Below are 14,053 nucleotides of genomic sequence, written 5' to 3'. Positions count from 1 at the left end.
CAGCCAATTGTTGGGGGTAAGGTGCACTTATTAAATCTGTCAGACAACATGAAAGGGTGGGGTGAGACCCATTATTTATTGTGGTGACCAAAGTACTCTAGGTGCATTAGATGTGAAACATTTAAGCACTCATTCACACACTCTTATATTCATATCACAAACAAGTACAGCATCAAATTGCTATGCCAACAACTGCCAGCTCCTGTGTATTCTGTGTTACTCTCCACTAACAACTCTACAGATTTGCAAAGAGTGTTTTTCTTTCTTGCCTACTGTCCTTGACATTAGTCCTTTGTCTTGGATTTCTATTTTTTTTCTTACAGTCATTCCTCCAATTTGCATTTTCGATGGAAAGGTTTGATGGGAAGATCAAATGCACCACTTTTCACAAGTCCTTACTACTCATCTAGTACTATGCCGCAGGAAAGAGCTCCTGAGTTAAAAGAACATTGATTTCAACCCCCGCCCCCGCAACTCCAATCAACAGAAAGAAAATCATGGGATAAAAAGAAATCTGCCTGCTGTTCAGCTCTTATTAATCATGTGCAGTGCTCACTTCACTGAAGACTCCCCACAGATCAGTGGAGGAAAAGGATCCCCATCTCTCAAACCGTCAGTTCTGCCAATTCTCTTCTCTTCTTTTCCAGAGAGGCAATAGGACAAACATTGATATGAAAGACAAATTTTGTACCAAAACTATGAGCCCTGGAGGAGGTGCAGGGGTCGGGGAGAGGAGAGATTTGCACGAAATGTTTGGCTACAGTAAAAAATATAATATGAAAGGAAGCAATATGAATAAAATGTAACTGCTACCCTATGAAGCAGAAGTCAGATGAAGCATTACCAGAAAGATCCAGGAAAGATTAGGTTTGATTAATCCAACCTGAAGCTGTGTAGAAACTTCAGTTTCTGACTGGAGAAAGCAATAAAGAAGGTCCTCGGAAATGCACTGTACACATGAGCTGAGGCAAAGAAAGCTGAACTGGCCGAAAAGTTAAAACAAAACAGAAATGTCACCAACAAGTGGATCAAGGCAAAATGATTTTTTAATGAGAAACAAAGAGAGAGAGACCAGGAGCAGGGCTGTTTCTAAGCAGACTACATGTTTACAGGTTCTGTGGGAACATCAGAAGTGCTGATCATACAGTTTCAGGGCCAATCTTGGTAATTCAGTTTGACAGTTTAAGGACTGTAGCTTGCAGAGGATGGGAAGTAGGAGATTGCTCCCTAAGAATGTAATCCCAGTGCAATCTTGTGTGTTCTTGGAGCACTGGTTTATTGACAGTGTATCAAGTTGTTTTGATGTCTGTTTATGCAATAGACTGGACCACGCCTGCACTGTGCAGACACTTAGCCTACGTAGGAGGAACCTACGGTCATTGGCAATCAGTTTTTTAAACGTTGTTCTCCACGCATCTTATATAACGGTCAAAAAATAACTTTTGACCAAGCCATTTAAAGGTCAATGCTCGCATCAGGCTGTACACATTGCCCTGGTTTTAAATGAGCTGTCTATAGTCTTCCTGCAGGAGCCAAACCTCAATAAGCGGCCTAAATAACTTCCTTTGGAATCTGATATTCACCCTGAATGCGTCTGCTCGATGTGGCTCAGAACACTTTACCATGTATTCGGCTCAGCTAAGAGGAGTGAATTCCAAGCTTCTATTAATAACATACTAAAATGATATTTCCTCTCTCTAGTGGCTTCAAGGCAATTGTTCCATTGAAGCTTGTCCGATGAAAATAGCTGTGGGGACTGCCAGAGAAACATTTCTGATGTTGGTTTTGGTTTCTTACATGGACAATGTCAACTGGCTCTTTCATCATCATACTGCAAGAAAGCGGGGCTTACTCTGTGCTGACTCTTTCCCAGCTTCCACCCTGTAGTTTCTCAGCATGAATTAAGAGGAATGTAGGGGAAGGGAAGAATGGAGATACCCATATGCTGACCATGACATTGCAGTCAGAGTCAGCAGCTGGACACCTAGTCTAACACTTTGACAGTTCTTAATCCAGAATGCCAAATCCTTAGCTGGTGTATATTCAGTCTATTTCCATTGCCATTGGAGCTATGCCAATATATGCCTGCTGAGCTTCTGGCCCCCATAAGCCTATCTGGGGATGTATGAAAACATTACAACCCCTAATTCCTTACCTAGTTGATGTACCAGGGATGGGACGTCCTGTGTCTACAAGAACACACCAGCAGTAGCCTGTGGAAGGATGACACTGCACAGGTTTGTAAAGGCCACCCTGAGCGCACTCTGGAATGAACACATTGTCTTTTTGGGGTTGTTTAGCTTCCTCCAGAGCTGACTGAAGTTCTTGATCACATGACGATGCTGTCAGAAAGAAATAGGTGAAACGTTGATGAGGATATGGAAAGCACCCTCAGGATTAATAGAGTGATGGACAGATAAATCCCTAGCTGTGTGCTATTACATGTAAGGACTTTGCTTGATAAGACTTGTTGCAATAATACTTTCCATTTCCTGGACTCAAATTTCAGATGTGTTATGCACTCTGGCTTGCCCCCTCTCACCCCTGGCAAGCCCTCTCCCCACCCCAAACCATGACAGCTCTACACTACCCTAGGATTCTCCTTTGCTAGGGGGAATTCTTGGATACCCAATTACTGCTGCTTTCTTTGCCACCTTTTAGAATGTTTTTCGAGGGGTGGGAAGTGAAGGTGGGTAAAATTTTCTTTTTACAGATCAATGGGAAATGTGCCAGAATCAAAATCTTAAAATTCCATGTACATGAATTCACTTCTTTTGTAATTTTATATTCTGATCCTTGATTTCAGCTAAGGAATGAAAAGAGACACTTAAAATACATTGCAGATTTTTTCCCCTCTCTTGTTGGTGAAAAGTGATATATTAGCAGCCCTGGAGACCAAAGACCTCTGGTTATCCACATAAGAAGTAGAGGCAGTACAAGCCTTCCACCCCGCACCAAGACTTCTTCTTCGGAGGGACCACACTTTGGAGGAATATGAGGGTAGCTCTGTCTTCATGCCCATTCAGTCCTTGGCCTTTCTGCTGCAACTGTGAACGAGGGGACCTATGGTGGATGTAGTTTCTGGACAGCTGCTCAACAGGAAATGCAATAATATCACCAATTTATTTCATATTTGCCATTACAGAGCCGTTAGATGAGAATGATTTTTGATCACTATCAAACCGGTCCAGATTCAGACTCGAGAAATCAAAATATCTCATTGACAATAACTTGAGCTATTCAGTCCCCCAAGAGCTTTAAAATAATGCTGTATTTTGGAGCATTATCTCAAAGTTTAAAGGGTTAATAAAGTATTAGTTCTGTGATATTCCTGTCAATCTAGTGAACAAAAACTAAACACAATGAATAGGTTACAATGCTAATGACATATGTGGTAAATGCACTACAATCATAGGAATTCCTGATAAAATAGATTGAAATTCTAACAATCCTAAACTAGCTAATTATGTCCAGTGAAATATCCAGTCACTATTCTAGGTGGCCACAGAAATCTAATACACGGTAAATTATTTTTCCTTTTTCAAGTGAATTAGAAGACTGAAGGACACAATTCTTGAATCTGCAGAAGACTTCACTATTTTTTACAATTTAACCTGCGACTGCTGTAATTAAATCCTTGACTGGATTTTTGAGCTGCTGACAATGGGTTATGGCTTCAACCTAATCTCACTAGCATCGTCCATTGTGTGAATGAAATGCTTTATCAACTAGAGGCACAGTCTAGCTGTGGTTCAAAATGCTGTTCTTCTAGCTCCATCACTGGCCTCCTGCTACTCAGAGCCACCATCAAGATATGCTTTGACATAGTGAAAAAGAGGCCAGCAAATTCTGTTTATACCTCACCTTGATACCCTAAATAGCAGGCAAGTCTAGCTTTGAGATGGCCGTGTTCCAAAAACACGATGAATCATTTCCAGGAATTGTGAAAAGCTAAAGCTGCCGACTTGATTGCATGGCACTGATGTTTATTTTAGTGCTGTGATCAAGGGCCTTTAGGTGTGTATGGCATGTCAACAGGAGAGCAGGAGGCTCCTGATGCTCTGATTAGTTTTGCACGCCCTTTACTAGGTCTAAACATTAACATAAAATGATATTAAAAAGTTTTAAAAGTATTGAAACTCAAACACCACACCATAATTAGAGGCTCTATACAGTGTGGATAGAAGGTCTGTTTAAAAACTTTGCAGTAGGTAACAATCCCCTGATATATACTTGGACAAATTCACCAATGTAAACTTGGTGTCATTCCATTGGCTATAATGATTTCCCTCTGGCTTTATACCAGTGTAACTAAAAGCAGAATTTGGCATCTTCCTGGTTAGAACAGAGGATGGAGTGACAGATTTCAGTATTGTCAACCCTGTTTAGAGCACAGCTAGAATACTTGAGCCAGATACTCAGGTGAGCCAATTTGGTGAAATGGAGTAGTAGGCTGAGAGCATAGATGGCTTTCCATCACCAATCTCAGAAGTAGATGTGTGCTAGTTCAACTGAAAGAACAAATTAGAGCAACTTCAGGGTTGCTCTAATTTCCATGGGCTAGAATGGTACCAAATGGTCCATACCACCAACCCAGAACCACAGGAGTGCAGTGCATTCAGCCATATCCCTTCTCATCCCTGGCATGCTCATGAGACATCCCCTGCATTGTGAGGTCCTGTCATAAATAGATAGCTAAGGGTTAATGTTTCTTTCACCTGTAAAGGGTTAACAAAGGGAACCAAACACCTGACCAGAGGACCAATCAGGAAACTGGATTTTTTTCAAAACTCAGGGAGGGAATGTTGGGTCTGTGGTCTTGTTGTCTGGCTCTCAGCGAGACAGCTTCTTTCTTATCTTCAAGCTTCTAATCTTCAGTTTCAAAGTTGTGAGTCAAAGGTAGCAACAATAGCGTTTTATATGTGTTTTGGTATTTACATGTGTGTAGTTGCTGGAATGGTTAAATTGTATCTCTTTTTGAATAAGTCTGTTTATTTATTCTTTTAAGTAATAGCCCTTGTATTGTCAATTAATGCAGAGTCAGATGTTCATGTGTTTTTCTTTTTTATATAAAGCTTCTTTTTAAGACTTTGATGTCTCTCTGGGTAGGCTAAGGCACGAAGGGATGGGGAATTCTCTTGTGTTAGATCTACGGAGGTAAGCTCTGCAGCACCAGGGAATTGGTGGAGGGAGAGAAGAGATAGAATCATTTCTGTTTCCTGTATTTGAGGTGTCTCTTTGTGGATAGAGGAGACATGCTTCTGGTATTGTGATGTAAAGAGATTGCATCAGTACTCTCAGGTTAGCCCAGAGAGGAAAGTCTGGGTGAGAGAGAGAGGAAGGAAGTGGGTTATTTCCCTTTGCGGTAAGACTCAGGGCTCCTGGTCTTGGGGTTCCCCAGGGAAGGTTTTGGGGAGTACCAGAGGGAGCCAAAATCCTGGAATTTTTGGATGGTGGCAGCTAGATCAAATCTGAGCTGGTAATTAAGCTTAGAGGGGTTCATGCTAGCTTCTCAGTTATGAACACTAAGGTTCAAATCTGAGTAAGAAGTTATGATAGGTCCAGGAACAGGTTATGCAGAGGTAGGGACATTGTCTTTATACTTCCTGGGATTCCCAGCTGCCTGTTCAAGACAGTGCTCTATCTGCTTTGCACTGAGAGGAGGTTAGGATCTGGTCTCTTTGGTCTAGTTTTGGATGTCCAAAATACAGAAAAGCAGTGATAAACTGGATAAAGTCCAAAGAAGGGTTACAAAAGTGGTGTGAAGTGTTAGAAGCAACATTGCATAAGGGGGACAGACCGAGAACTGCGGATCTTTTCCTGGAGAAGAGAAAAGAACGCCACGATTTAAAATTGTCTCACACATAGTAACAAAGGGAATGGGAGGAGTGAAGCTGGATTTCAAACAGGGAAAGACGACAAAGGGCATTAACCTACAGACAGGAAAAACAGAATTCATAGCAGATTTTAAGAATTCTCATCTAACAAGGAGATGACTCTGGCAATATAATAATATGCCCTTGAAAGGCAGCATCTCCATATGTATAGATGTCCCCAGAGATACTTTCTATCCCTAAAACATATTCATCTCGTACACAACATGAAGATGAGAAGTTGTAGGAAGAGAATGAATTAATAGTCATAAGATCATAAGAACTGCCATACTGGGTCAGACCATGGTCCATCTTGCCCAGTAATCCTGACTTTGAAAATGGGGTGTTTGAAGAGAACAGGGCAGTTATGGTAATCCACTCATTTTACACTCCTAGCTTCTGGTAGTCAGAGGTTTAGGGTCGCTTTGAATATGCGGCATGTCCGTGACCATCTTGGCTAGCAGCCACTGATAGACCTATTGTCCATGAATTTATCCAGTTCTTTTTGGAATGCAGTTATATTTTGGCAATCACAACATCCCATGGCAATGAGTTCCACAGATTAGCTGTGCGTTGTGTGAAAAAGTACTCTCTCTTGTTTATACTAAACCTGCTGCCCATTAATTTCATCAGGTGATCCCTGATTTTTATATTGTGTAAAAGAGTAAACAACACTTATCCACTCACTTTTTCCATCTTTTACCACTTATGATTTTATGGACCTCTGTCATATCCCCCCTTAGTCATCTCTTTTCTAAGCTGAATGACTGTAATCTTTTTAGTCTTTCTTGTATGGAAGCCATTTTCCATACCCTTGATCATCTTTGTTGTCCTTCTCTGAACCTTTTCCAATTCCTCTATATCCTTTTTTAGATGGGGCAACCAGAACTGGACACAATATTCAAGGTGTGGGTGCACCATGGATTTATATAGTGGCATCTGGATATTTTCTGTCTTATTTTCTACCCCTTTCCTAATAGTTCCTAACATACTGTTAGCTTTTTTGACCACTGCTGCACATTTGAGTGCAAGTTTTCATAGAACTATTCACAGTGGCTCAAAGTTCTCTTTCTTGGGTGGTAACTGTTAATTTAGAATTCATCATTGTACATATATAGTTGGTATTGTTTTTTTCTAGTATGCATTACTTTGCTCCTAACATTGAATTTCCTCTGCCATTTTGTTTTCCAGTCACCCAGTTTTGTGAGATCCCTGTGTAACTCCTTCCAGTCTGCTTTAGACTTGAATGATTTTATGTCATCTGCCAACTTTGCCACTTCATTGTTCACTCACTTTTCCAGATCATTCATGAATATGTTGAACAACACAGGTCCCAGTACAGACCTTTGAGGGACCCCGCTATTTACTTCTCTCCACTGTGAAAACTAACTGTTTATTCCTATCCTTTGTCTCCTATTTCTCAACCAGCCAGTGCTCTTAATGATTTGTTGGACAATTTGTAATTATTATATTATTATTGGGTGGGAGGGGGATTCTGGAGGTGTCATTTCTGTTTCTATTAAATAGCTAAACCATATTTAAAATCTACTGCCCCTAGTTCAGTTTTCTTTACCAAATGCCCTAGAAATATTATTTCCTCTGCTTACATAAGAACTAATCTCCCTGCGATGGGACAAGCCACCAACCCACTGACAGCGTGCTTAAGCAGCGGCCCTGCACTCCGACAGGGCCAATTAAGCACACCTGCAGAGCATGCTCTACTTAGAGAAGGGGAATTTAAAAGGGTGAAACTGGCCAGAGCAGGGGGAGTTTGCCCAAGACTAGAGATTGCCAGGGAGCCCAGTAACCAGGGCAGCCCAGCCCAAGACAGTGACTAGCCTTCCCTCTCCCTCCAACCCCCATTTAGGACAGAGTGATACTGCATCCCAGAGAAGGGCTCTGGATATCAGCTCTCCATCAGTGCCTTGCAGCTGGATCTGAGGAGCAGTGCCAGGAACTGGAAGTAACTAGGCTCAGAAAGGACCCTGGGAACCCAGTTCCCACAGGGAACAATGACCTTGCTCAGGAGTGGGGTTTCCGGAAGAGATCCAAGGATGAGCAACATACAGAGCCAACGGACAAGCCCAAGCTACAAGCTAGCTGATTACGTTCCCCCACAATGCCAGATCAGCCATCAAGCAACTTGGGAAGCAACTGTCCCATAGACAGATTCTAACACTGCTGGTTGGGTAGCTTTGACACCTCAAGGGAATTTGTTGCCACCATTATTCCTTGTATTCCCCTTGTCCTCCTACCATGTAGTGCTGCAGAAGTGAAATCAATAGCACCACAACATTTTCACCCATTATCCTGCTCCCCAAGACCATAGTTTTACTCCTCAGTTTAATTTCCTCTTTGAAGCAACTATTCATTTCTCATCCAAATGCATTCTTCAATTATTCTAGCTATTAGAACAGGAGCACTTGAAGGATTCCACTCCAGTCTCATGACTGGTTAAGGGCTTCTGTCATATAATTAACATTTCCGATAATTCTTGTCATAGTATCAGAGGAATATAGTCAACAAATGTTAGTTTGCTAGCAGGATCAGTGATAAATGCCAGTAGTTTACAAAGCTCTGACAGTTTGTCCAAACAATCTGACAACTACTGGGATTAAGGACTGCAACAGATGGATGCCAGAAAATCATAAAAAGAACATCACCAAAAAAATCTATACAACAGCAAAAGTAATATAAATACTTGCATCATTATTGGAGCTAGTCAAAGATGCTTCGACAGAACTGTATTCCTCTGGAATATGTAGTTGTGTTGAGACTGAAAGCTTTAACAAAAGCAGGTTGATTTTGCCAGAATTTTGTTTTGGAAGGCAAACCAGGGGAGGAAGAAGAAAATAAATCAGATGTCAAATGGGTCAGTTCTCGTTCCCAATTATTAATTTTAAACACCTAAAAGCAGTATGTCAAATTAATGCAATCAGCATGCACATGCAAACCTCTTCATAGCCTGATCCTGCAAAGCCTTTTTTTATATGAGTTAGTCACTCTGAAGTCAATAAGGATATTTCATGTAAGCAAGGATATGCACGTGAGTAAATGTTTGCACACTCAGATATTAAAATGGGAAAAGAGCAGTGCATCATTTCTGAGTGCATCAGTCCTGGAGAAAGGCTTATCTGTCATCAGTCTTTAGTAGTTCTGAAGTCCCTATTACTGCATCATCTAGATCAGGGGTTGGCAACCTACAGCACACGTGCCAAACATAGCACGCAAGCCAATTTTGAGTGGCACGCTGCCACCTGCTGCAGTCCTGGCCCCTAACCCGACGCAGCCCTCCTGCCCACCACTCTCCCCTGCAGGGGCAGGAGGCAGAAGCTTGGTCCTGTGGGAGCCAAGCTTCTCCCCTCCCCCGTTTCTTCCCCCAGCATGGGGCTTTCCTGCCCCTTCTCCTCTCCTTCCCTGCGCCGATCAGCTGATTGCCCTAGCGAGGGGGACAGGGAAGGGGAAGAGCGGCAGCATGCACGCTGCTCTGTAGAGGAGGCAGAGAGCGGTAGGGACAGGGCCTTGGGGAAGTGGGTGGAACAGGGCATATCCCTTCCAGGCCCCTGCCATGAGCTGCTCAGGGCAGGGGGCTGGGAGCACCCCCATGAGCTGAGCATCCCAGCCTTCTGCCCTGACCCCTGAACCCCCACCCCCACACCCAACCTTCTGCCCTGCACCCCTACAGCCCCCATCCCTCTGCCCTGACCCCTGAACTCCCCCCCACACCCAGCCTTTTGCCCTGCACCCCCGAACCCCACCCCAGGTCTGGGGTCCCGGTCACAGGCCCCGCTCAGCCTGATGCTGGCCTAGGTGAACAGAACCCCAGGCTGGCAGTGAGCTGAGCAGGCTGGCGGTGTAAGATCAGCATTTTAATTTAATTTTAAATGAAGCTTCTTAAACATTTTGAAACTTTGTTTACTTTACATACAACAATAGTTGAGTTATATATTATAGACTTATATAAAGAGAGCTTCTAAAAATATTAAAATGTATTACTGACATGTGAAACCTTAAATTAGAGTAAATAAATGAAGAATCGGCACACCGTTTCTGAAAGGTTACCGACTCCTGATCTAGATGTTTACATAACACAACATATTAGCTTTGTAACACTGGATATTTCAACCTTCCCTGCCTAAGTTTTCATTGGTGATGAACCATCCCCTACTAGAGTTTTCTATGAGCATATGAGCTTCTCCCAGTTGCAAACATGCATGGTTTGCTTCTGCTTGAACATGAAATGCTGCATGCACATATGCTCGAGTTTAGTGTGTTCTGCAGAAACAAGTTGTCAAATCTGCAGAAAATTACAAAGGCACCTGTGTTCTACTTTTACATTTCCTGCCACTACATAAACACTTCCTCTTAATTTCCTCAACCCCAGCAACATATACATGACAAATGGAATCCACATCAAAAAATTCTATTTTCAGTTGACATCCCCGCCTTCTTTTCTCATTACTGTAATGGGCCATGAAAGGACAATTAGACAGGGGTGGTTTCCAGAGAAAAAGGATCTTTTATTGGGCCTTGAAGCTCAATGTGCTTCACATAAAGCCAGTAACAAGAAACCCATGAACAAAAATTCCCTGCAGCGTGATACATGTTAACCACTCTTGAGTAGTGCGGTATTCGTACATCTAGCATTCAAGAAAGTGAGTTTTGCAGTTCTCTGGTGTTTCCCTGGTGATATACAGAAGTCATATTTCACAGTAATTTTCAGTACACAGTCTCATTAAATTTCATAAAAGCTAAATCCCGCTACTCAAAATGGTATCAAAATAATCAAAATATTCCAATCCATTAAACCTAATTTAGTTTAAACATTTTAGTACACTTTATCTATTTACATCTGATTTGATGCTAGTATATTTCTAAAGTCTTGTGTGATGGGCCAGGTAATCTTTTCATTTACACCAGTGCAGCCTCTATTGCAGTCAGCTGTGACTGGGACTAATTATAACTTAATAAGCCAATTTTTTATCTTCTCTGAACTGATGGAGCTAACATAGAATATGAAGGTTGGAAGGGACCTCAGGAGGTCATCTAGTCCAACCCCCTGCTCAAAGCAGGATCAATCGCCAACTAAATCATACTGTACTGCTGAAGCTGATTACAATGTATTTTGATTTTATAATCTTATTCCTGTTTCATAGAATTCATTTTCATTTCATGTCTTAACCTTCCAAATCTCATTTCTATCTTTAATTGAAATGTTCACTTCAGTAGGGCAACTGGATTCAATACACTCTGTATACAAGCTATAGTCTTCCTAAAGGTGAGTCTATATTGACTGGATTGCTGATCTGAGAGAGAAAGAGGGTTCTCACTCCAGATAGGAACAACAGTTGAGGAAATTATTAACTCCAAAAAATGTCTCCTCAAGATAGAAGTGTAGATTACTCCCTGCAACCCAGCCAGTTGCATATCCCAAAAACTGTGTCCTTGGCATAGGGTAGAGCAGCTGAGGAGTTGTCCTAAATTATGGTAATAGCCAGGGCCAGCGCTTCCATTTAGGCAACCTAGGCGGTCGCCTAGGGCCCTAGGATTTGGGGTGGCGGCATTTTGCCACCCTCGGTGGCAATTCAGGAGCGGGGGGGTCCTTCTGCACTCTAGGTCGGCGGCGGCAATTCTGCGGCGGGTTCTTCACTCGCTCCGGGACCCGCCGCCAAAGTGCCCCGAAGACCAGGAGCCGCAGAAGGACCCCCCGCCGCAGAATTGCCACCAACGACCGGGAGCGCAGAAGGACCCCGGCCTAGGGTGTCAAAAACCCTGGCGCTGCTCATGGTAATAGCATAAGGTCCCTAAATGATCTTATATCAGTGAAGGATAGGTGTACCTCCATTCCCCAAAACCCACCTCTACCCTCGGCATGCCCTTTCCCTCCCCTATGTCAGAGGTAGAGGGGGCAGCTGGTACAGGAGCTGATTATTATGCCTCTTCCAGCTGCATGCCAGTGCAGAGTTCCTTTATGCAGGGAAAATTTGCTGCCACCTACCTTTGGCCAGGATATGGACATTTTGCACCACTTCCTTCCTAAGAATTATGGCTTCGATTCTGCAAGCATTTGCTTGCATTGACCCTTATGACCCTGTGAAAATACAATTGCCTACAGTGGAACTCAGTGCAACCCAATGCGGCCAATAAATGAACAACTTTTCTCATGAACAGTCGCTACTGGAACTACTTTGGAACCTTTTATTTATAACTGAATGGGGACTATTCCTGGGCACTGTCTATTATACACTGAAGTCAGTGGAATAGCTCCTATTAATTTCAGGGGTCATTGGATCAGGCCTCAAGTAAGTAAAGCTACATGCATAAGTGTTTTCAGGATCAGGCCCTATATTTGTACATGGATCAAGTGTCAACTGTGAAGGACAGTTCTTTTTTAAAAAATGAATAGATAAAGCAATCAAGCTCAGTTCCAATACTGAATTACAGTGTTAATACTCATATGGTCCCATGTTTTGATTTACATCTACGTTCAAAGGGTCATCAGCTGTGGGGTTCAACACAAATGTGTATCCATCCAGTTTTGTAGCAGGTTGGATATTTCCCTACCCATGCTCATAATTGTTCGTGAAAATGCATGGGAAACAAACATTCAAGGCCCTGTTGTTTGTGTTTGCAGGGTATTTCCCCTGTGCACTTGGTCACTATTTTGCACTTTTTGAACTTATGTGCATGCTTGCGGCTTATGGCTTCAACACAGCCCTGAAGGCAAATGTATGTACTACTTCAGTCCACTGAATGAAGGGGGCTAAATCACATACAGATGTCATTTATCTATGCGGTTTCATATGCAGTGATATTGCAGTACATAAAGGCTGATCATCTGGAACAGCACTGAGCTTATACAAAGTGCTAAAAGCAGGATACTCATAACCCACATTAATCTCTTGTTGCCATCACATAATCACACCCACAGGGTGACTTCCTATATAAACTATGTTTATCTCCAGTGTAACTTTGTGTATGTGTGTGTGTGTATGCAGGGCCGGCTCTAGTCATTTCGTCGCCCCAACCACGGCGGCACGCTGCGGGGGGGCGCTCTGCCGCTTGCCGGTCCCACAGCTCCCGTGGACCTCCTGGAGGCGTCCCTGTGGATGGTCCGCTGGTCCCGCGGCTCTGGTGGACCTCCCGCCAGTGTGCCTGCGGACGCTCCACCGGAGCCGCGGGACCAGGGGACCCTCTGCAGGGACACCTGCGGGAGGTCCACCCGAGCTGCCTGCCGCCCTCCTGGCAACCGGCAGAGCGCTCCCTGCGGCATGCCGCCCTAAGCACGTACTTGGCGCACTGGGGCCTGGAGCTGCCCCTGTGTGTATGTATCTAATGGCAGTAGGTCAAATCAAAATTTTCACGTTATATACAGTCCTGTACTACCCATGGTCAAAGATTTTAGGGCCCTTAAGACAAAAATCTTAAATAAGAATAAGCCAATGTGTTCTTTGCCCATAATCCAAGCCCATATCTCTACAGGGATATAAAAATGGGTTCATCTAACCTATTGTTTTCTTTTTTGCATACAAAATTTCAGCCAGAAGTTGAAATATCAGAAATACTGTGAGAAAGGTTATTACTGTAATGCTTCCAAAATGGAGGGAACTAGGAACATCATACAGTTCAATGCACAACCCTATTTTTGAGAGATTTCCAGCTCTATTTCTAGATCAAAGATATTAGGATAAAGTTTCTCAACATTTGAAGTTTGTCAATCACCATCTATCACTAATTTAAATTACTAATTTTAATGATCTCCACTTCCCTTCAGAAGTATGGTTTCTCGCTACTTTTCCCAGAAGTTTTCACACTGTAGTATGTTACTACAATTTGTAAGAGACCAAATTATCTATTACATTGACTCTGTTCTTAAAAATCAAAGCCGGATTCTGCCACCCTTATTTATGTTGAGTGATTGTTTACTCTGCGAATAGTCCCACTGAAAATGATGGAACCGCTCTCAAAATAAGCTACTACTCAGTGAGAGTAAGGATATGTCAGAGAGCCCCTTGCAGTTCTTTCCCCAGATGGTGGGAAAACCTGACCATGCTCAGTTATTTGCAGTGGGTGGCTCCAGCGCACCACCCAGTTCCTTACTACTTATAAGAGGGGTCTGCCCTTCATGGGCCTTTCTTAAGCCTCTCCAGATGGCAGATCAAAACAAAAGTCACAAACCC

The 14,053-nt window shown here is 42.9% G+C and overlaps 1 protein-coding gene across 1 annotated transcript in view; it reads right to left on the bottom strand.

Moving 5' to 3' along the window:
* SMOC2 (SPARC related modular calcium binding 2) overlaps positions 1-14,053 on the bottom strand; it is a 184,152-nt gene that overhangs the window by 41,110 nt on the left and 128,989 nt on the right. The window contains exon 8 of the mRNA XM_032780989.2: positions 2,156-2,342. Within this exon, the coding sequence (XP_032636880.1) occupies positions 2,156-2,342 (187 nt within the window). The remainder of the gene's footprint in view (positions 1-2,155; positions 2,343-14,053) is intronic.

This window comes from Chelonoidis abingdonii, chromosome 3 (genome assembly GCF_003597395.2).
Source record: "Chelonoidis abingdonii isolate Lonesome George chromosome 3, CheloAbing_2.0, whole genome shotgun sequence".
Classification (NCBI taxonomy): Eukaryota; Metazoa; Chordata; order Testudines; family Testudinidae; genus Chelonoidis; species Chelonoidis abingdonii.
Note: the sequence above shows the minus strand (reverse complement) of the source record. Positions and strands in the feature narration are given on the sequence as shown.